This window comes from Acinonyx jubatus, chromosome D1 (genome assembly GCF_027475565.1).
Source record: "Acinonyx jubatus isolate Ajub_Pintada_27869175 chromosome D1, VMU_Ajub_asm_v1.0, whole genome shotgun sequence".
Classification (NCBI taxonomy): Eukaryota; Metazoa; Chordata; class Mammalia; order Carnivora; family Felidae; genus Acinonyx; species Acinonyx jubatus.
Window position 1 is genome coordinate 47868235 of NC_069390.1, and position 23319 is coordinate 47891553.

The window sequence follows — 23319 nt, forward strand, 5'->3', positions numbered from 1 at the left end:
TTTGTACAGTATTTCAGACTGCCTGTAGTTCTTTATTCATTGCTATTAGAGAAGACATTTTATTCAGTAAGAAGATGCAATCTCAAGAGCTTTACAAAATGCAAATCATATGTTTAGTTTTGATTTCAGTTTGTACTCTTCTATCTTTGATTTTTATTTTTTTAAAATTTACACCCAAGTTAGTTGGCATATAGTGCAATAATGATTTCAGGAATAGAATCCAGTGATTCATCTCCTACATATAACACCCAATGCTCATCCCAACAAGTGTTCTCCCTAATGCCCCTTGCCCATTTAGCCCACCCCCACTCACAACCCCTCCAGCAGTCCTCAGTTTGTTCTCTATATTTAAGAATCTCTTATGTTTTGTCCCCCCCACCTTGTTTTTATTTATCAAAAAAAAATTTTTTTAATGTTTATTTCTGAGACAGAGAGAGACAGAGCATGAGTGGGGGAGGGGCAGAGAGAGAGGGAGACACAGAATCAGAAGCAGGCTCCAGGCTCTGAGCTGTCAGCACAGAGCCCGACACGGGGCTCGAACTCACAAACTGTGAGATCATGACCTGAGCCAGAGTCGGTCGCTCAACTGACTGAGCCACCCGGGCGCCCTGCCCTTCCTGTTTTTGTATTATTTTTGCTTCCCTTCCCTTATGTTCATTTGTTTTGTATCTTAAATTCCACATATGAGTGAAATCATATGATATTTGTCTTTCTCTGACAAAATCTTCTATTTTTCTTAATCTTGACATTTATTCTCTAAATCATTGAATTTATACATTATCAATGAATTTTGAGTTTAATGGAGACTGAGGTTGTGTGGCTATTGTCGATTTATTATTTTTAATGGTATACTTTGTTCTCTATGTATTCTGTTCAGTTTTAAATGCATTCTTTTTCACTTCTGTAAAAGCCCCAGGGCTCTTGGCTAAGTTTAACTCTGGAAAAAAAATAGTTTGTGTGTTCTAAATAAACCTATTGAATAATAGGAGATTATACTGGAAAAATCAGAAAATCACATTACATTCCTACCTAAATTTTTGAATAACCACAAAAGGCTTGTTTCAGTTGAAATAAACAGACTTCTTTGATTAAATACTAAATGGATCAAATATGAAAGCTTTTTGTGGATGATTTCCTGCATGCTTTCATTTCAGTTAATGAACAGTATTCCTTTTCCTTATCCTTTGAAAATTGGTCTTTACTGACACAAATAGATCTACTTATTTTGATGAGTTTCAATTTTCTAGTTGATTATTTTAGCATTATAACACAAGTCTTCTGGTGAATAAGTAAATAACATTTAACAATTTTCATTTGCTAAAAAGCATATTTTGTAATTCAGGGATGGGAAGTTTGAGACCTACAAGTTGAATATGACCCTCATATTAATTTTACCTATTAACAGGTAAATTAAGTTTCTGTTGGTTAGCTTCTACCCTATTAAAGATGAGTAATTCAATTATATATACTTGGAAGGTCAGAATTTCTGATTTTCTGGCATTGTGCTTTTGCTTTTGTCATTTACCCTGAGATGATATTCTCAGTGAAGGAGAGAACAGGTGGTGGCACAATGCTGAAGTTCCAGGCAGATTGTTTTGGGATAGAATGCATTACGACTGTTACCAATGTCAGTAATGTGTATATAGCATGTTTTGACTGAGATGTTTTCCAAGTAGAAATTTTGACTCCAGTTGGTAGATTAAAACCTACTCCATAGGTAGATTAATCAGACCTATGCCAATATTAATGAAGTTTTTTGGAAAATATTTTCTGAAGAAACTTCTTGAACAATTTTTTAGTATAACACAAATAATTTTCATTTTTCAATTTTTGGTGTTTTTTTACTGAAATTGTTTTTATTGAGAATTTGTTAATACCCATTAAATTAACTTAAGATAGTCACATTTTATGATATGTATATATGTGATATGATACTTATATTTTATGATATGACATAATAATATATCCTAACTAAAATACAAAAACAAAAAAAGTGATATACAGTGGGTAATAGAGGTAGGATGTAGAAAGTGAATGTGCTGTGCTGACTAAAGAAATTTCACAGAGATGAAGCTTGAGTCTGAAATACCTTTGTACAGATATGTGCTAGTATCAAATATTGTTTTAAAAAAAGATTTATGTATTTTGGGGCACCTGGATGGCTCAGTTGGTTAAGTATCTGACTTTTGATTTTGGCTCAGGTCATGATCTCGTGGTTTGTGAGTCTGAGCCCCACATCGGGCTCTGCACTGATGGTGCAGAACCTGCTTGGGATTCTCTTTCCCTCTCTTTCTCACCCTCCCCCCTCTCCCACAAATAAATAAATAAGCTTAAAAAATTAAAAAAAAAGATTTACATGTTTTATTCAAAAGTAACTTCAATAAATCAAGAGTCCTGCGGTCACCAGAAGACCAATACGAAGCTTCACTGTTAGTGGTCCAGTTATCAAGAGAAGCCATTCTCTACAATGTATCAATTAGATCAGCCCAATCTCAAATATTATATTCAGCTTGGAGTACTACTCAGACAAACTGGCACATACTCATTTTGTTATAATCATCATGGTTATCATCATCATCAACAACATTTACATATAGCGTTTACCATCTGCCAAACACTTGTTGACATACATTACATATTTATTAATTTCTTTTTTTTTTTTTCACAAGAACTCTAAGACATAGGTAATAGTATCACTTTTTAATGATGGGGAAAAAATGAAGCACGGACAGGTAATGTGATTTTCCCAGGGCCACATAGCAAGTAAATTTGGAACTAGATTAGGATGCAGGTAGTGTAGATCCTGAGTCCGTGTTCTTTTCTTTCTTTTTTTTTTTTAAAGTTTATTTTGAGAGGGAGAGAGAGAGAGAATATGAGCATGTGTGAGACAGGGAGGGGCAGAGGGAGAGGGAGATAGAGAATCTTAAGCAGGCTACATGCCCAGCATGGAACCCAACGTGGGGTTTGGTCGCATGACCCTGGGATCATGACCTGAGCTGAAATCAAGAGTTAGATGCTTAACTGACTAAGCCATCCAGGTGCCCCCTGAATCCATGTTCTTAACCATGTAAAATAATATCAAATTGGGATCCATGGGATAAATTGGAAATATTTAGAGTTGATAAAGAAGATTGGGCCAATGGAGAGAGGCATAGAGAAGGAGGCAGGGGACAAGAGTTTTGTTAGCTCTATTCAAAGATTTGAAAGACTGTCAAGTAGAAATGGGACTGAATTTATCCTGTATCCCAAGAATGTTGACTGTGACCAACAGGTAGCTATTCTAGCAAAACAGATTTTTTCTCAAGTTTTCTTTCATGTCAGCAAATCAAATACCTGTTAATATAATGAAGTATTTATTACCAAATGTTTCAGTTTTCTAGGGGTGCTATAACAAAGTACTACAAATTAGAGGTACCTTAAAACAACAGAAATTTATTCTTTTACTGTTCTTGAGACGAGAAGACTGAAATGAAGGTGTAGGCAAGGTTGGTGGTTGCCTGCAATCCTTGGCATTCTTTGACTAACACCTGCAACTCTATAGTCTCTGCTTGTGTCTTCACATGGTGTTTTCCCTGTGTGTTTATCTATGTCTCCGTTTATTATTACCGGGACACTTGTCATTGGGTTAGGGCCTACCCTAATCCAGTATGACCTCATCTTAACTAATTGTATCGTCTAAGACTGTATTTCCAAATAAGGTTTCATCCTCAGGTTTCAGGTAGACATGAATCTTTGGGATACAGTATTTAACCTGGTAAACCTAAAAACTCAATACATTTCTTGTCTTCTGGGGGTTTAGAAAGAGTTTTATTTTATTTTATTTTATTTATTTTTTTTTGGCATTTCAAAATACTATTTATTTATTTATTTATTTATTTATTTTTAATATATGAAATTTATTGTCAAATTGGTTTCCATACAACACTCAGTGCTCATCCCAAAAGATGCCCTCTTTAATGCCCATCACCTACACTCCCCTCCCTCCCACCCCCCATCAACCCTCAGTTCTCAGTTTTTAAGAGTCTCTTATGCTTTGGCTGTCTCCCACTCTAACCTCTTTTTTTTTCCTTCCCCTCCCCCATGGGTTTCTGTTAAGTTTCTCAGGATCCACATAAGAGTGAAAACATATGGTATCTGTCTTCCTCTGTATGGCTTATTTCACTTAGCATCACACTCTCCAGTTCCATCCACATTGCTACAAAGGGCCATATTTCATTCTTAGAAAGAGTTTTAAATTATTCAAATTCATCTAAAGATATCTATTTTGTGTTGAAAAACCAAAAGTTACATATAGAGAGAACCAGAAAAGAGAGAGAAAAATAACTATTCTTAGATTTAAACAGACACAATTATCTTCTCAGTTTTAATTCACGTATTATATTTAGTGTCATTTTTGAAATAAAAGAATGTGATAGATTGATTATGATAATATAAATAGCATAATTAAATATTTTATATATCAGTTTCTCAGAAAGATCTTCTGCTATGATAATCATCCAAAGATAAGATAGGCTGCCTTGAGATATTGCACATTTGTGTCACAATACCTATACAAACACAGACTAGAAGGGCAAATAGAGAAATATAGGGGAAATATAGAGAAAACTATTACAGGAGGAATGTATACACTATAGAAGAGTTATGCTAGGACTCTTTCATCCTTCCATAGATTATGATAGATTCCATTGAGTATAAGCAAAAAAAATTTTTTTAATTGTCAAGTTAGCTAACATATAGTGTAGTCTTGGCTTCAGGAGTAGATTCTCGTGATTCATCACTTACATACAACATCCAGTGCTCATCCCAACAAGTGCCCTCCTCAGTGCTCATTACCCATTTTCCCCATTCCCTAAACTCCCACCACCATCATTGCTCAACTTGTTCTCTATATTTAAGAATCTCTTATGGTTTACCTCCCTCTCTGATTATATCTTATTTTTCCTTCCCTTCTCCTATGGTCTTCCATTAAGTTTCTCAAATTCCACATATGAGTGGAATCATATGATATCTATCTTTCTCTGACTGACTTATTTCACTTAGTAATACCCTCCAATTCCATCATCCACATTGCTGGAAATGGCAAGATTTCATTCTTTTTCATTGCAGAGTAGTATTCCATTGTGTGTGTGTGTGTGTGTGTGTGTGTGTGTGTGTGTGTGTGTGTGTATGTATATATACACATATATATATACATGTCTGCCTTTGGAGACGGGTCAAGAAGAAGTTGCTGTGGCTGAGGTCGAAGAGGTTGCTGCCTGTTTCTCCTTTAGGATTTTGATGGTTTCCTGTCTCACATTTAGGTCTTTTATCCCTTTTGAATTTATTTTTATGTATGGTATAAGACAGTGGTCCAGTTTCATTCTTCTGCATGTTGCTGTCCAGTTCTCCTAGCACCATTTGCTAAAGAGACCCTTTTTTTCCATTGGATACTCTTTCTTGCTTTGTCGAAGATTATTTGGCAATATTTTTGTGGGTCCATTTTTGGGTTCTCTATTCTATTCCATTGGTCTATTTGTCTGTTTTTGTGTCAATATCATACTGTCTTGGTGATTACAGCCTTGTAATACAGGCTAAAGTCTGGGATGGTATGCCTCCAGCTTTGGTTTTTCTTTTTCAAGATAACTTTGGCTATTTGGAGTCTTTTGTGGTTCCATACAAATTTTAGGATTGTCGTAGCTCTATGAAGAATGTTGGTGCTAGTTTGATTGGGATTTCATTGAATGTGTAGACTGCTTTGGGTGTATTGACATTTTAACAATATTTGTTCTTCCAATCCATTAATATGGGATGTGTTTCCATTTCTTTGTGTCTTCTTCAATTTCTTTCATAAGCTTTCTATAGTTTTCAGTGTCTAGATTTTTCACCTCTTTGGTTAGATTTATTCCTAGGTATTTTATGGTTCTTGGTACAGTTGTAAATGGGATCGATTCCTTGATATCTCTTTCTGTTGTTTCATTATTGGTGTATAGGAGCACAACCGATTTCTGTACATTGATTTTATATCCTGCGACTTTGCTGAATTCATGTATCAATTCTAGCAGGTTTTTGGTGGAGTCTTTCAGGTTTTCCATGTAGAGTATCATGTCATCTGCAAAGAGTGAGGGTTTGACTTCTTTGCCAGTTTGGGTGTCTTTTATTTCATTTTGTTGTCTGATTGCTGAGGCTAGGGCTTCCAACACTATGCCAAACAACAGTGGTGAGAGGGGACGTCTCTGTTGTGTTCCTGATCTCAGGTGGAAAGCTCTCAGTTTTTCCCCATTAAGGATGATATTAACTGTGGTCCTTTCACGGGTGGCTTTTATGATGTTAAGGTATGTTCCTTCTATGCAGACTTTCTTGAGGGTTTTTATTAAGAAATATACTGTATTTTGTCAAATGCTTTTTCTGCATCTATTGACAGGAGCATATAGTTCTTCTCCTTTCTTCAATTAATGCAGTGTATCACATTGATTGATTGTGAATATTAAACCAGCTTGGTAGCCCAGGAATGATCATGGTGAATAATTCTTTCAATATACTGTTGAATTCGATTTGCTAGTATCTTGTTGAGAATTTTTGCATCCATGTTCATCAGGGATATTGGCCTGTAATTCTCCTTTTTAGTGGGGCTTTTGTGTGGTTTGGGAATCAAGGTAATGCTGGCTTCATAGAATGATTCTGGAAGCTTTTCTTCTGTTTCTACTTTTTGGAACAGCTTGAGAAGAATAGGTATTAACTTTGCTTTAAATGTCTGGTAGAATTCCCCTAGGAAGCCATCTAGCCCAGGATTCCTATTTGTTGGGAGATTTTTGATAACTGATTCAGTTTCTTCTCTGGTTATGGATCTGTTCAAATTTTCTGTTTCTTCCCTTTCGAATTTTGGTAGTGTGTGATGTCTCTAGGAATTTGTCCTCCATTTCTTCTAGGTTGTCCATTTTGTTGGCATATAATTTTTCATAGTATTCTCTAATAATTGTTTGTATTTCCATGGTATTGGTTGTGATCTCTTCTTTTTTCATTTGTGATTTTATCAATTGGGTCCTCTCTCTTTCCTTTTTGAGAAGTCTGGCTAGGGGTTTATCAATTTGTTTATTCTTTCAAAAAACCAGCTCTTACATTCATTGATCTGTTCTACTGTTTTGTTTGTTTGTTTTGGATTCTATATTGTTTAATTCTGCTGTAATCTTTATTTTTTCTCTTCTACTGGCTTTGGGCTTTCTTTGCTACTGCCTTTCTAATTCTTTTAGGTGTGAGGTTAAGTTGTGTATTTGGGACCTTTCTTGCTTCTTGTGATAGGCCTGAATTGCAATGTATTTTCCTCTTAGGACTGCTTTTGCTGTATCCCAAAGGGTTTGGACTGTCGTGGTTTCATTTTCATTTGCTTCCATATATTTTTTAAATTTTTTTAAATTTCCTGGTTGACCCATTCATTCTTTAGCAGGATGTTCTTTAACCTCCATGTATTTGGGGGCTTTCCAAATGTTTTCTTGTGTTTGATTTCAAGTTTCATAGCGTTGTGATCTGAAAGTATGCATGGTATGATTTCAATCCTTTTATATTTGTTGAGGGCTGTTTTGTGACCCAGTATATAATCTGTTTTGGAGAATGTTCCATGTGTACTCCAGAAGAATGTATATTTTACTTTAGGATGAAAAGTTCTGAATATAGCTGTTAGGTCCGTCTGGTCCAAAGTGTCATTCAGAACTGTTGTTTCCTTGTTGATTTTCTGACTGTGCTGGTGTGGAGGAGAGGCCATCTGGTTCACTCAGTGTCAGTCCTCCTCTAATAGATAAGCAGTTGCCAGCCACAGTGGGGTGGGGTTTGGTGTAAGTGGGTCCCACCTTCACTGGGGGCCGCTGTCCTGTTCTCTGAAGCCCTACCATGTTGGTGATGGGCAGAAAAAAGGCCACACCCTAATATCTCCTCCCCTGACCAGTGTCTCAAACCATGGTGTTCAAGCAGCCCTCACAGAGTAGCGGGTATGGTAGCTTGTCCTGCCCCATAGTCTCCCGTGCCTCCCAGGCACTTGGCTGGGATTCAAACCCCAATGCCTTAAAGTATCCTGCTCCAGGCGACCCAGTTCTGGGGTAGCTCCACTCTGCCCAGCTGACAACGGGCCTCTGGCTGGCACCTGCAAGGTCTTTTGTCCTTGAGGTGGGAGGCAATAAGCCCTCTTCCCATAGTACTCAGGGAAGGGACTGTTGTCTCTCAGTGCGCCCTGAGATGCCTACCATCTCCCTCCCCCCAAGTAGGCACACATGGCAGTGGCTCCATTCTGGAGAAAGTCACACACTTTTGAAATCTCTGAGCTTTAGCTCTAAGGCTGTTTGCAAAATAGCAACTGTCACTCTCTGTATTTCTCATTCCCCAGTTTGTGGTCCAGAGACGTTTTCCTCTTGTGCTAACTCAATAGTGCAATTTCACAGCTTCTCTGTCTTTCTCTCCCTTTTGTCTCTCCCTTCCAAAGGGAAGGTTCCCTCCCTTCCCTGCCTTGCAGTTTTATCTGCCCCACTTCACATACACACACCTTGATCCTGCCAAGCTGTCTCCATCTACCTGTGGAGATTTTTCTGTCACTCTGCAGACTAATTTCCTGGGTGTTCTTAGTGTCCCCAACTCAATATAGCGGTGTTTGAGGGATGAGGGAAATCCTGGTCTCCCTGCTTCTCCACCATCTTAACTCCTCCCTCTAGGCAGAATTTAAAGAAGATATAGTTCTCCCGATTGTCTTAACTCTGATAACAGAAGGATATAAACACCATGGCGATAAAAATAAAATTTTCATCACTCTAAAAAGGTCTCTAGCATGCTTTTCATTCAAATCAACCCTTGATACCCATTCCTAGCCCTGTGCAAGCACTGATCTCCTTTCTATCACTATAGATTAGTCTTCTGCAATTTCATAGGAATGGAATTCTGTGATATATAGTTATTTGTGTTTGCTTATTTTTTAATTTTTCATGGTTATTTATTTATTTTGAGAGCGAGTGTTCAAGCAGGGAGGGACAGAGAGTGACAGAGACAGAGAATCCTAAGCAGGCTCTGCTCTGTCAGCACAGAGCCCAGTGTGGGGCTCCAACTCATGATTTGTGAGTTCATGACCTGAGCTGAAATGAAGAGTCAGATGCTTAACTGACTGAGCCACCCAGGTGCTTCTGTGTTTGCTTCTTTTGCTCAAAATAATAGAGATTTGTCTATGCTCTTGCATATATCAGCAATTTTTTTCCCATTTAGTGCTGAATAATATTCCATTGTGTGGATATACTGCAGTTTATTATTCATTTACCTGTTAATGACCCTAAATATTCATGGTTTTTGATGCTATGGCATATGGTATTTTTATTTTAATTTTTATTCCTAGCATATAGAAATGTAATCAATATTTTATACTACTACTTTTTGACATCTTGCTAAACTCATTTATTCTAGTGCCTTTTTAAAAAATTTCTGAGGATTCTTTGAGTTGTTTACAAATAAAGATAGTATTTTAATTTCATTGTACTACTTAGAACTTCAGTACAATATTGAATAGCAGTCATGGTAATGGATATCCTTTTTTTGAATTTTAGTAGGTAAACATCGAGGCTTTAATCATTAAGTATGATGTTAGCCATAGGCTTTTTATAAATATTATTTATCATAGAAGAAGTTGTATTTGTGCTTCACTGAGTTTTTTTTAAATCATGAATGCATATTATATCTTATCCAGTCCTTTTCTGCATTTATTGAGACAGTTATAAAGCTTTCCTTTTATTGTCTGTTAATATGATTTATTTATTTATTTTAATGATAGTACCACATTTTCTTGATTTCTATAGCTTTTTTATGTCTTTGAGCCAGGAAGTATAAGTCCTCTTCTGCTCAATTTGATTCCACTCCCTGCAGTTTCTTCAGTGTGGGGGCCTAGATTACTCCAACAATTTTAGTCTTTGTTGCAGAAGTATTGTCCTTGCTCTTCTATCTTCAGCTGCTCTTTTCAAATTGGCCATTCAGCTTGTGGGCTATGTTGGGTTTCTCTTGTTTTCGTGTCTGCTGTTCTTAAACCATTATAGTTGCTTCCTTCTGACTTCTGCACAGATGCTGATACTTTGCAGACTTTGCGGATGTTAGTAGTTTTCCTCCAAATGCACTATTTTTGGAGACACCTTTTCACCTAGTTTTGTTATAAATGTTGTCCATGAGATTGGGTTGTGCTATCTTTTTTTTTTTAATTGTGATTAAAAACATAACATAAAATTTACCATCCAAAATATTTTTTTAAATTTTTTTTCAACGTTTTTTATTTATTTTGGGGACAGAGAGAGACAGAGCATGAATGGGGGAGGGGCAGAGAGAGAGGGAGACACAGAATCGGAAACAGGCTCCAGGCTCTGAGCCATCAGCCCAGAGCCTGATGCAGGGCTCGAACTCACGGACCGCAAGATCGTGACCTGGCTGAAGTCGGACGCTTAACCGACTGCGCCACCCAGGCGCCCCACCATCCAAAATATTTTTAAGTGTATGGTACGGTAGTGTTAACTACTATATGTATACTATAGCACATTATTTTGCAACATATCCCTAGAACTTTTTCATCTTGCCAAACTGAATCTCTTTACCAACTTAACAACAACTCTCCTTATCACGCCTGCCCCCAGCCCCTGGCCACTACCTTTTACTTCTGTTTCTAAGAGCTTGACTACTATACATACGGCATTATAAATGGTATCATGCAGTATTTGTGGTTTTGTAACTGACTTATATTACTTAGACTAATGTCCTCAAAGCTCATCCATGTTGTAGCGTATGACAAGATTTCCTTCTTTTTTAAGGCTGGATAGTATTCCATTGCATGTATATACCACATTTTCTGTATCCATTCATCTGTTAATGGTTATTTTGGTTGCTTCCACCTCTTGGCAATTGTGAATAATGCTGCAGTGAACATGGGTGTGCAAATATCTCTTTGAGATCCTGTATTCAATTCTTTTGAATGCATACCTGGGTGTAGGATTTCTGAATCATATGGTAGTTCTATTTTGTTTGTTTGTTTGTTTGTTTGTTTTTGTGGAACTTCCATAAGGGCTGTACAATTTTACGTTCTAGCCAACAATGCCCAAGGGTTCCATTTTCTCTGCATCCTCACTAATGCTTTTTATGTTCTGGAATTTTGATAGTGGCCATCCTAATTTCTGTGAAGTGATATCTCATTGTGGTTTGGTTTTGCATTTTTCCAATGATTAGTGATGCTGAGCATCTTTTTGTATGGTGTTGGCCATTTGTATCTCTTTTTTGCAGAAATGTCTTTTTTTTTATTGGGTTATTTGGTTTTTGTTATTGTTGTTAAGCTGTAAGAATTCTTTATCTATTTCAGACATTAACCCTTTAACATGTGCAGATATTTTCTCCCATTCTGCAGGATACATTTCCTTGTGTTGATTGCTTCCCTTGTTGCACAGGAGTTTTTAGTTTTGATGACTGTTTTTGCTTTTGTTGTCTGTGCTTTTGATGTCATATCTGAGATATCATTGCCAAATTCAGTGTCATGAAGCTTTTCCTCTATGCTTTCTTCTTAGGAGTTTTATAGTTTCAGGTCGTAAAGTAGGTCTTTAATCCATTTTGAGTTAAATTTTGTATATAGCATAAAATAAGAGTCCATCTTCATTCTATCACAGGTGGATATTTCAGTTTTCCCAGTAGCATTTGCTGAAGAGCCTATTCTTTCCACCTTAGCTTTGTTAAAGATCTTAAAAAAATTTTTTTTTTAACGTTTATCTTTATTTTTGAGACAGAGACAGAGCATGAGCAGGGAAGAGGCAGAGAGAGAGGGAGACACAGACTCTGAAGCAGGCTACAGGCTCTGAGCTGTCAGCACAGAGCCTGACACAGGTGTTGAACTCATCAACAGCGAGATCATGGCCTGAGTTGAAGTTGGATGCCCAAACGACTAAGCCAGCCAGGCGCCCCAGAGATCATTTGATTTATACATGAGGGCTCTCTATTCTGTTTCATTGGTCTTTATATCTGTTTTCATGCCAGTTCAGTTGTACTATTTTTATGCTGCCTGTTATAATTAATTAATCATTGAGGAATAATTGATATATAACATTGTATTAGTTTTAGATGTACAACATAATGATTCAATATTTATATTCATTATTTTTTGAAGAGAATCTTTTTTTTAAGTTTATTTATTTATTTTGAGAGAGACAGAGACAGTGTGAGTTGGGGAGGGACAGAGAGAGAGGGAAACAGAGAATCCCAATGCACACTGACAGTGCAGAGCCTGACGCAGAGCTCAAACTCACGAAACTGTGAGATTATGACGTGAGCCAAAACCAAGAGTCAGATGCTTAATCGACTGAGCCACCCAGATGCCCCAGTATTTGCATTCATTGTGACATGATCACCACAATAAGTCTATTTCTTGTGAGAATTTTTAAGATTAGCTGTCTAAGCAACTTTCAAATATTTAATATAGTATTATTAACTGTAGTCACCATGCTGTACATTACATCTTCATGATTTATTTATTTTATAACTGGAAGTTTGTATCTTTTGACCCCCTTTACCCATTCCTCCCTTTCACCCCCCAGCCTCTGGCAAATAATCCAATCTGTGTATCTATGACCTTGGTTTATTTTTTAAAATTCTAAACATAATTAAGGTCACATGGTACTTGTTTTTCTCTGACTTATTTTACTTATAATACCCTCAAGGTCTCTCCATCTTATTGCAAATGGCAAGATTTCTTTCTTTTTATGGCTGAGTAATATTCCATTACACACACACACACACACATACACACACACACACACACACACCATTTTCTTTATCCATTTATCTGCTGGTGGATACTCAGGTTGTTTCCATATATTGTCCATTGTAAATAATGTTGCAGTGAACTTGGGGGTGCATATATCTTTTTGAGTTAGTGTTTTTATGTTTTTCAGATAAATGCCCTGAAATGGGATTGCTGGGTCATAGGGTAGTTCTATTTTTAATTTTTGAAGAAACTCCATACTGTTTTCTATAGTGGCTGCACCAGTTTACATTTCCACCAACAGTACACAACATTTCTCTTTTCTCTGTATCCTTGCCGTTTCTTGTTATTTTTGTCTTTTTGATGATAGCCATTCTGACAAGTGTGATGTGATTCTTGTTATAGTTTTGATTTGCATTTTCCTGATGATTAGTGATGTTGAGCACCTTTTCATGTACCTTTTGGCCATCTGTATGTCTTTGCAAAAATGTCTGTTCCAATCCTCTGCCCATTTTTAAATCATATTATTTTATTTTCTGTTGAGTTGCATGATTTTTTATATATTTTAGATATTAACCCCTCACCAAACATATGATTTGGAAATATTTTCTCCCTTTTTCATTTTCTTGATGGTTTCCTTTGCTGTGCAGAAGCTTTTTAATTTGATGTAGTCCCAGTTATTTATTTTTGTTGCCTTGGCTTTTGGTGTCAAATCTAAAACAAGTCATTACCAAGACTGATGTCAAGGAGCTTTCTGTATGTATTTTCTTCCAGGAGTTTTATGTTTTTTAGGTGTTATGTTTAAGGCTTCAATCCATTTTGAGTGGATTTTTATGTATAGTGTAAGATGTGACCCAGTTTCGTTGTTTTTGCATGTAGCTGTCCAATTTTCCCAGCATGATTTATTGAAGAGAGTGTCCTTTTCCCTTGGTATATTCTTGGCTCCTTTGTTGGAAATTAATTGACCATGTATGCATAGGTTTATTTTGGGGTTCTTTATTCTGTTCTGTTTCATTGATCTATATGTCTGTTTTTATGCCAATACCATTTTGCTTTGATTACTATAGCTTTGTAATATAGTTTGAAATCAGGGAGTGTGATGCCTCCAGCTTTGTTCTTTATAATGATTACTTTGCCTATTTGAGGTCTTTTGTGGTTTCATACAAATTTTAGGATTGTTTGTTCTATTTCTGTGGAAAATGCCATTGGAATTTTGATAGGGATTGATTGAATCTGTGGATTACTTTGGGTAGTATGGACATTACAACAATATTAATTCCTCCAATTAGTATGGACTGTATTTCTATTTATTTGTGTCTTCTTTAACTTCTTTCATCAATGTCTTGTACTTTTCAGTATACAGGTCTTTTATCCCCCTGATTAAATTTATCCTTAGATGTTTTATTCTTTTTGATGTAATTATAAATGGCATTATTTCCCTCATTTCTCTTTCCAGTGGTTTTTTTAAATTAGTGTATAGAAATGCAGTTTATTTTTATGTATTGTTTTTGCATCATGTAACTTTACTGAATTTGATTAGTTCTTTATTTTGAGAGAAAGAGAGAGCGAGCATGTGTGCAGGAGTGAGTGAGTGGGGAAGGGGCAGAGGGAAAGGGAGAGAATCTTAAGCAGGCTTCATGCCCAGCACTGATCCTGGCGCGGGGATCAATCTTACGACAGTGAGTTCATGACCTGAGCCAAAAATCAAGAGTTGGAAGCATAACCTACTGAGCCATTCAAGTGTCCCTGAATTTGTTGATTAGTTCTAACATTTTTTGGTGGACTCTTTAGAATTTTCTATATATAACATCATGTCATTTGCAAATAGTAACAGTTTTACTTCTTCTTTACCAATTTTGATGCTCGCTCTTTTTTTTTTTTTTTTTTTTTTTTTTTGCCTAATTTCTCTGGCTAGTACTTCCAATACTATGTTGAGTGAAAGTGGCAAGAGTGGGCATCTTTGTCTTGTTTGTGATCTTGGAAGAAAGCTTTCAGCTTTTCACTGTTGAGTATGCTGTTAGCTGTGGGATTGAGTATGCTGTTAGCTGTGGGATTTATTATGTTGAGGTACGTTCCCTCTATACCCACGTTGTTGATTTTTATCAACATTTTTATCATAAATGGTTGTTGAAAGGACCTTATTCAATTTGTACTATAAAGTTTGTACCCGTTTACCAATATCTCCCTATTTTCCCCTACCTCCCAGTATAATGCTAAGTGAAAAAGCCAGACAGAGAAAGACAAATACCCTTCATTATTAGTAGATTTAAAGATACTTTTGTCTTTGAATGTAAATAATAATAAATTTACTTTGCAATGTATTAGCCAGTCAGAGAGTCCATACTTAAATTACCATAGTTTTTCATGAATATCTTTGCAGTATTAAGTGGACTAATTATAAAGTTTGCTAGGTGTATAAATCATCAAAAAAAAGTTATTGTGAGAAGTCTTTATGCATGCATCCTGCACTTTTAGACAATTTTGAATTGCTTTTTAAGCCATGAAGGAATGTCCACTTTTAAGATTGTTCTTTTGGATACTCCCTTACTTATTTTTTAAATTTGGATTCTTGAAAGCTTGTATTTCTCATCTTTGGACTTAAGCTGCTAGTATATCAAAAAAGAAGTAAGAAATATCTCTGTTCCAAAATTTGGAATTTTTCAGGTTGGAACTTTTTAGTCTGTCTCTGATTTCATTAGACTCATGACCTGATTTCTAAACAATTCCATTTTCTTTCCTAATCTTTACTCAAATGTCATTATACTGTGCCTTTTATTTGCATTTCAAAAACCTCAAGTCCTAAATATTCTCACAGCAAGTTTTATCCTTTTCTCCTTAGCACCTAACACAAGGCCTTGCATAGTGTTATTGTTGAATAAATGAATTTCTGTAATAGTCTACTTGCCAGCTTTTCTGGATTTGGCCTCTCACCATTCTGTGTGGTTTTCCAGACCAGAAAAATTGGTAGCTTGTCCACAGGTATTATCACTACTTTCTGTGCAAATTATTCTGTTGTTGTTTTTTTTTTGAATAGGTGTCATTCTTAGAAGATTCTTCCTTTATGTTGACTCAAAGATAAGTCCTTTGAATTATATCTTTGGCTCTATTCTATTCTATTTTCTTTCATGTAATAGCTCTTCAGATATTTGGAGCACAATATTCTCACATGTGCACCTACTTTCCTTTTTAAGTTTTCTTACTAACTCCTTTAATGTAATTGTTTCTACACCTTTTACCAGTTTGAAAGAAGTTGATCTATCATGGTGTTTCTTACAGTGTATTCTAGTTTGGATTCTTTGTGACAAGTAATGCAGGTGTATTCTAGCCTAAGAGGGAAGGAGATTGTAAAAATACCTCAGAAGTTTGGTGACAGGCAGTACAGTGCTGCCATAATTTACTACAGGTAGAACTTAGCTGTACAGCCTTTCTCTGTGGCATCTCTGCTTCTTTCTACATTTGTGTATACTCTTAATTTGTTTTTTCTACTGGCAAGTCTGACTAGAGTTTCTGTTTTTCTGTAACTTTAGTCTTTTTTTAATTTATTTAAAAAATTTAAAAAATTTTTCCTTGAGAAAGAGAGGGAGAGAGAGAGAAAGAGACACAGAGTATGAGTGCGGGGAGGGGCAGAGAAAGAGAGGGAGGCACAGAATCCAAAGCAGGCTGCAGGCTGTGGAGCTCAAACTCACAAGCTGTGAGATTATGATCTGAGCCAAAGTCGGATGCTTAAGTGACTAAGCCATCCAGGGGCCCCTGTAACTTTAGTTTTACACATGACCCCTGTGGTTTCCCAACCTTTCTCTAGATCATAGTAAGTCTTCGTACTTTTTTTTTTTGACTGCTTTAGTCTCTCATTTTTTTCTATTCAAAATTCCCTAGCAGAAGAATTTGATTTGTCTGGCATACTTTTTATGGCCAGGTTATTCTGGTCGTAAGTTGCTTGCCAGTTTATAGATGCCCTTGCCCACTTACTAGTCCTATTCATTTATTCAACAAGTATTTTATTAATTCTCTAACAAATACCAGGAATTATCCTAAGTACCTAGGATACATCGGTAAACAAAGCAAACCAAAAACCACTGTTTTCATTTTAGAGAGATGATACAGACAAGTAACAGTAGGTAAAAACAAGTAAAGGATTTAGTAATTTTCTGGCTGGTGAGAGGAGTGGCAGGATCGTATGCTCTTGAATGTGACTGCTGCCCTTCCTTGAACAGTGAGTGATTCCATTTTTTATAGAAAAGCATGTGAGCACATGGGTATCATAAAACAAGTAGTGTAGATAATCTCTGATCTAGTTTTGATAAACATATCATAGGAAATGATTTAGTGAATTATATATTAGAGTAGCATCTCTCAAAGTTCAAAGCCTGTATTAAACCCAGCGATATATACTGTGTACATCTATAAGCACACACAGAAGGCACTCAACTAATTTTTGTCAGTTGTTACAACGAATATCAAACATCCTGTTTTGTCTAGAGCAGTGTATTACATTTTTCCACTTAATTGATCCCTACTCAAACAATAGTTTGGCAGATATAGTTGTTCCTTATAGCTACTGGCAATGTCACATCTAGAGTATTCTAGTTAGCAATCCCAGAGAATACTGGTGGGCTCCTCTGGAGTCATGGCCAAAGCTAGGAGAGTCACTTTGTTAGGGGGGTGATGGATGGTTGGATTATCCTGGGTCATTTGCAAATCCTGTGGCTGAGCTGGGTAGCCTGAAAGCTCTACCAGGACCCAGGGGAAAGTGGGTTACCAAATATAAGGAGGAGAAAAGTATTCCTGACCACACCAGTATTTCCTCACACTTCCTAAATTTGTTTTGGGCAGTTTGTGTAGCATATATACTTTTTTCAAAGAAACACATTTCCAAATGTGCTGGTGTCCCCTTTTTAATATAGTAACTACATTTATCATCATAATTCTTCTTCTTCTTCTTTTTTTTTTTTTTTTTTTTTTTTGAGAGAGAGAGCGAGAGAGAGAGGTTATGCATGTGAGCAGGGGAAGGGCAGAGGGAGAGAGAATCCTAAGCAGGCTCCACACCTAGCGTGAACCTGATGTGGGGCTCGATCTCACGACTGTGGGGTCATGACCTGAGCTGAAATAAAGAATTGGACACTTACCCGGCTGAGCCATCCAGGTGCCCCTAGTCATCATAATTCTTAATTTTATGATAGAGTAGGAGAGTAGGGACTGGGAAGAAAACATGAAGACACTGATTAATAACTTCCCTCTCCTTTGCCGGTTTAGCAGTGGACAATGCAGTGGACAGTCACAATTTTGTCTGCCATTTAATACACAGTGCAAATAAGAGCTGCTTCCACAATGACTCTGATTGATACGGCATACTTCACTTCTGGACATAAGGATCAATCCACAGTGGACATCTACTCTAGAACACTCTTCCCTCACTATGGCTTATTCTTCAGTGTAAAATGCCATCTTCTCAGCATTCTTAAATATAATTAGTATTGCCTAAAAGAATAAGTGTCAGATAAAATATGTATAGAAAAGGAGTTTAAATATTCAGACTAAATGCTTAAAAATCAAGAAACAAGATTCAGAAAATGTTTATTTACTTTTGGTATGGTACTTTCATAAGTTCCTCAAAAGCTGGTCGTTGCAGCAATTTATATATGTGATATTTGGAAACCAAATTATCATAGCTCGTTCCACATTTTATTTATAGTGAAATATTATTTTACCATTTTCTTTTAAAAATTTTAAAAATGTTTATTCATTTTTGAGAGAGAGAGCGTGTGCACACACATGGCATGGGGGAGGGGCAGAGAGAGAGAGAAAGAGTGAGAGAGAGAGAGATAGAGGGACACATAGAATCCAAAGCAGGCTCCAAGCTCTGAGCTGTCAGCACAGAGCCCAATCCACAAACCTTGAGATCATGACCTGAGCCGAAGTCAGACGCTTAACCGACTGAGCCACCCAGGGGCCCCTATTTTACCATTTTTATTGTCATTTTCTAACCTAATTTCCAGTTCAAATAACATTACCATATAACTGAAAGTTATTGCACTCACAAGTCATATTTCTGTGTGCATTTAGAAATGTTATATCAGTATTTCAAACTAAGCTTTCATGTTATATCATGCACATAATTTTAAAATCAGTAAATAGGGGCCCCTGGGTGGCTCAGTTGTTTGCGCATCTGACTTGGGATCAGGTCATGATCTTTCAGTCTGTGAGTTTGAGCCCCTGCATCGGGCTCTGTGCTGACAGCTCAGAGCCTGGAGCCTGCTTCGCATTCTGTGTCTCCCTCTCTCTCTCTGCCCCTCCCCCACTCACTCTCTGTCTCTCTCCCTCAAAAATAAACATTATAAAAAAATAAAATCAGTAAATAATGTTGCTTTTGGAGAACTTTTGAAAGTTATGCTGCTGACAAGAACTTTTTTCTTGTTTATTTTTTATTAAAATTTTTTTAATGTTTATTTTTGAGAGACAGAGAGATGAAGCATGAGTGGGGGAGGGGCAGAGAGAGAGGGAGACAACAGAATCCGAAGCAGGCTCCGGGCTCTAAGCTGTCAGTGCAGAGCCTGATGTGGGGCTTGAACTCATGAGCCATGAGATCATGACCTGAGCTGAAGTTGGATGCTTAACTGACTGAGCCACCCAGGTACCCCCAAAGAAGAACTTTTAATCTCTCAAATTGGCAGTAATTAAAACAAATTTTTAAAATAACAATTGTTGCTAAGAATGTAGTGAAAATGCCAGTCTTATTCCTCAAGAATTTACAGAATGGAGGCACCTGAGAGGCTTAGTTGGTTGGGCATCCGACTCTTGATTTCGACTCAGGTCATGATCCCAGGGTTGTGGGACTGAGCCCTGTGCTGGGCTCTGTGCTGAGCGTAGAGCCTGCTTAAGATTCTCTCTCTCTCTCTTTCTCTCTCTCTCTCTCTCTCTGCCTGTGCCCCTCTCCCCTGCTTGTGCTCTCTCACTCTCTCTTAAATAAAAAAAATAAAATTAAGTTAAAAAAAAAGAATTTACCGAGTGTAAAAAGACTGTTGAATATCTTTCTGGTGGGCCCTATGGCTTTGTGTTAGTTTGAAAATTTTTCATTCTCTTTGACCCAGTAGTTGTATATCTAAGAATTTTTCTGGGGAAAAGGGAGATGAGGGTAAAGTTTTATATAGAAAACTGCTTTTTATAGCATTATTTATAATAACAGGAAAGTGGAAAATATGTTTAACATCAAAGGCTCATTGTAAAATATCAAGTAATAAATGAATAGGTAAAGCTAGGTTTTAGTAAGATCCCAATTCTGTAGAAAAAAATACACGTGTCTAAAATAATCTGAGATAAAATAGTCTAAAATATTAACAGTAATTATTTCCACCTGTGGGAATGGGTGCTTTATATTTTTATGTGTTTAAAAATTTTTCTGCAGTTACCATTTTTTATTTTTATAATTAGTAAAAATTAGTATGATAAAATATTTCTTGAGCCTAATGTACATTAGCTATCACTCTCAGAACTGAATAAACAGTGTATGTACACCTTGTTAAATATGATTAGACATATAACATGCATTTATTTCTCTTTGAAAAGACAGGGAGATATGAGCTTAAAACAGTTGTCAATATTAACAAATTTATTAAAATAAACATTTAACTCAGTATGAACTAAGTGCCAGGCATTCAATATACTCTGTGCTTGGGGATACAAAGATGGTCCTGAAAGAAAGAAAAAGCTTGCTCTCCTTTCTTCTAGAAAGTTTTCCATAGTGTTCTCTGCTACAGTGAGTTAGGTTCCCTCCTGTCCTCGTACTTACCACGCTATACTCATTATCAGTTTATTTGCCTGTTTCTCCTATTAATTATGAGTGTCTTGAGGATAGGGACCATGTCTTTTTCATATGTGTATCTCCAGGACTTAACAATTTGGTGAATTAGGTCTGCTTGCGATGTCAGAAGTGGTCATGTTTGAGGTGGATTTTGAAAAAATGAGTGCTTGTGATAAACCACTTTTAATTTAGTTTACCTTTCATGAAATACTTCATTCCCCTATAATGATGGATATATGAGGAGTTACTGTACTGCAGCAGTTGTTTATTTAATTGAGAATGTTTTCATTTTGCCTTTTTCAAATGTGACCTCGTTTTTAGAACACAGTACTAAGCTGTTCAGTTAAATGAATTTAACTTTTATTTATCTCTTAAAGATAAAAAATTTGGCCATGGAGCGATTGAACTCTCTGGGTGAGGGCCAAGGGGAAACTTGAGTTCACTGGGAGAGGGTGAGAGATGATAGTAGATAATTGTTTAAAAAAATAACAAATTGAATCAGGTATTAAAGGCTCCCTTAAGTTAGGTGTATAAATAATCAGAATGTTACTTTTACTTCACAGTGAACTGGGACAACATGTAAAATATGCAAGCACCTGAAGATCTTTAAAAAGTAGAGCAAAAAGCAATTTAGATCTAATGTGTACTTTCTCTCCCTAAGTTACTCACAGATTATATCTCCAGTGTTGAACTATAAGTTGATCCATTATTTAGAATCATAGGATAATTGTGTAACAACAATGATCTTATAGGTGGGTGGTTTTCAACATAATTTTGCCTCCTCCCCCCAAGACATTTGGCAATGTCTTGAGATGTTTTTGGTTGTAATGACTTGATGGTGATGGTGGTGATAGTGATTTGAGACTAAGGATGCTGGTAAACTAAATATCCTACAGTACACAGGACAGGCCTTCCCTGCCCCCAACACACAACAAAGGATTATCCGGCCCAAAATGTCAATAGTGCTGATGTTGAGAAACCCTGCTTAGACATTTGCAAGTTCTCAGCCCACTCAAAAAAAATCTTTATTTTACCTGTAATAGTGTTTATATTTATATATCCCATAACTGAAACTTAGTGCTAACAGTACCATTTCATTTGTTGCTTAAGATTACTTTGTCTCCCTAGAAGAGTTTTTTGTGTTTTTTGTTTTTTTTGTTTTTTTTTTGTGTTTTTAGAGATACTATTAAGATTGCTTTCCTTACTGGGAACAGGGATAGTTCTCCCATAGTATAGTAGAGGCTCTACTAGATTCCAATATCTCTGTTTATTTTTCTTAGCTTTTCATATATGTCACTCTTTTGAGAATCTATGGGACAGGGATTGCTTGTTATTTCAGTATTATGTTTAGAAGGTAAATACTTTTATACCGTGTAAAACTTGAGAACATTTAATATATCGATTTATTCAACAAATATTCATTTAGAAATAAGGATTAATATAATGAGTATTAAGATTTTTTGGTACCATGTAGCTAATTCACTTTGATTTTATTAATAGGGTCAGGAGCAGGTCTGGGGAAAATAATCCAAAGATTTCCACAGAAGGACTGGGATGATACTCCTTTTCCACAGGGAATTGAATTGGTAAGTTGGTGTTGCTTTATTGTACTTTTATAATGATACTTTTCTTTTTATGTTACATTTATGGTTATATTTATGTTATAGTTACTGTTAAATAATTTGGTGATTTAACTGTAACATATTACTAGAAATAATCCCCATGCCTTCAAGTCCAGTAACTTTTGAATATATTGATTCTGAAATACCTGTTTTGCTATTCTTTTCCATGTAAACTTCTCTCTAATATTAAAGATGAAATTAATGATCTTTATGTACATGGAAGCTGAAAAATTCCTCTGCTTCTTTAGTCAAAATTTTAGCCTAGTAGCTTCAGTGAGTGTGGCACTAAACAAATACTTATTATATTTTTGTCTGAAAAATTTCAGGTTATTGTTTTGGTGAAAACTAAACAAAAACAGAACTCCCCACACCCCCACCCCAAAGATTGGTTTAATGATCACCAGTCATGTTTAGTTTGCTCTTGAAATCACAAATCTGAATTCTTTTTAGCTACACAGTCTGCAGATTGCTTTATAGTAGTGCAATTCAATATCTTTATTTTTGTCAGCTATTTTAAAGGGATTTAATAATTGAGCATAATTTTGATGGCCAGGACATTCTATCTGATGATGTATCTATGGTGGTAAATGAGGGACTAGAAAGATGACCACTAAAGTATTTGGCAATATGGCTATAAAGTTTTGTTGTCAGACATAGTGGAGTGTGGATGTATGTGTAGGTGTATGTATGTATATATCTATATTGTGTGATTGAATACATATACATACACACATATGAGAAGTGTTCTTTTTTTAAAATGTTTTATTTATTTATTTTTATTTATTTTTGAGAGAGAGAGAGAGACAGAGAGAGAGAGACAGAGAGAGAGAACATGAGCAGGGGAGGAGCAGAAAGCAAGGGAGACACAGAATCTGAAGCAGGCTCCGGGCGCTCAACTGTCAGCACAGAGCCCGACACAGGGCTCGAACCCACGTGTCATCAGATCATGTCCTGAGCCAAAGTTGGATGCTTAACTGACTGAGCCACCCAGGTGCCCCAAGAAGTATTCTTTTTTAAAGTAGTTCTTGTTGAGAGAACATTTGGTATGATTTGATAGTGAAGAGTGAAGGCTCTGGAGGAGACTACCTAGGTTGAAATCCCCAGGTGTATGGTGTGACTTTAGACGAGTTACTTCATTTCTTTGAGCAGCAGCATCTTCATCTATAAAATGAGGATAA

At 36.3% G+C, this 23319-nt stretch overlaps 1 protein-coding gene across 2 annotated transcripts in view; it reads left to right on the forward strand.

Moving 5' to 3' along the window:
• The window catches only part of SBF2 (SET binding factor 2), a 479646-nt gene that overhangs the window by 76465 nt on the left and 379862 nt on the right, over positions 1-23319 (forward strand). For both annotated transcript variants that reach the window (XM_027073170.2, XM_027073171.2), the window contains exon 2: positions 22020-22105. In XM_027073170.2, coding sequence (XP_026928971.1) covers positions 22020-22105 — 86 coding nt within the window. The remainder of the gene's footprint in view (positions 1-22019; positions 22106-23319) is intronic.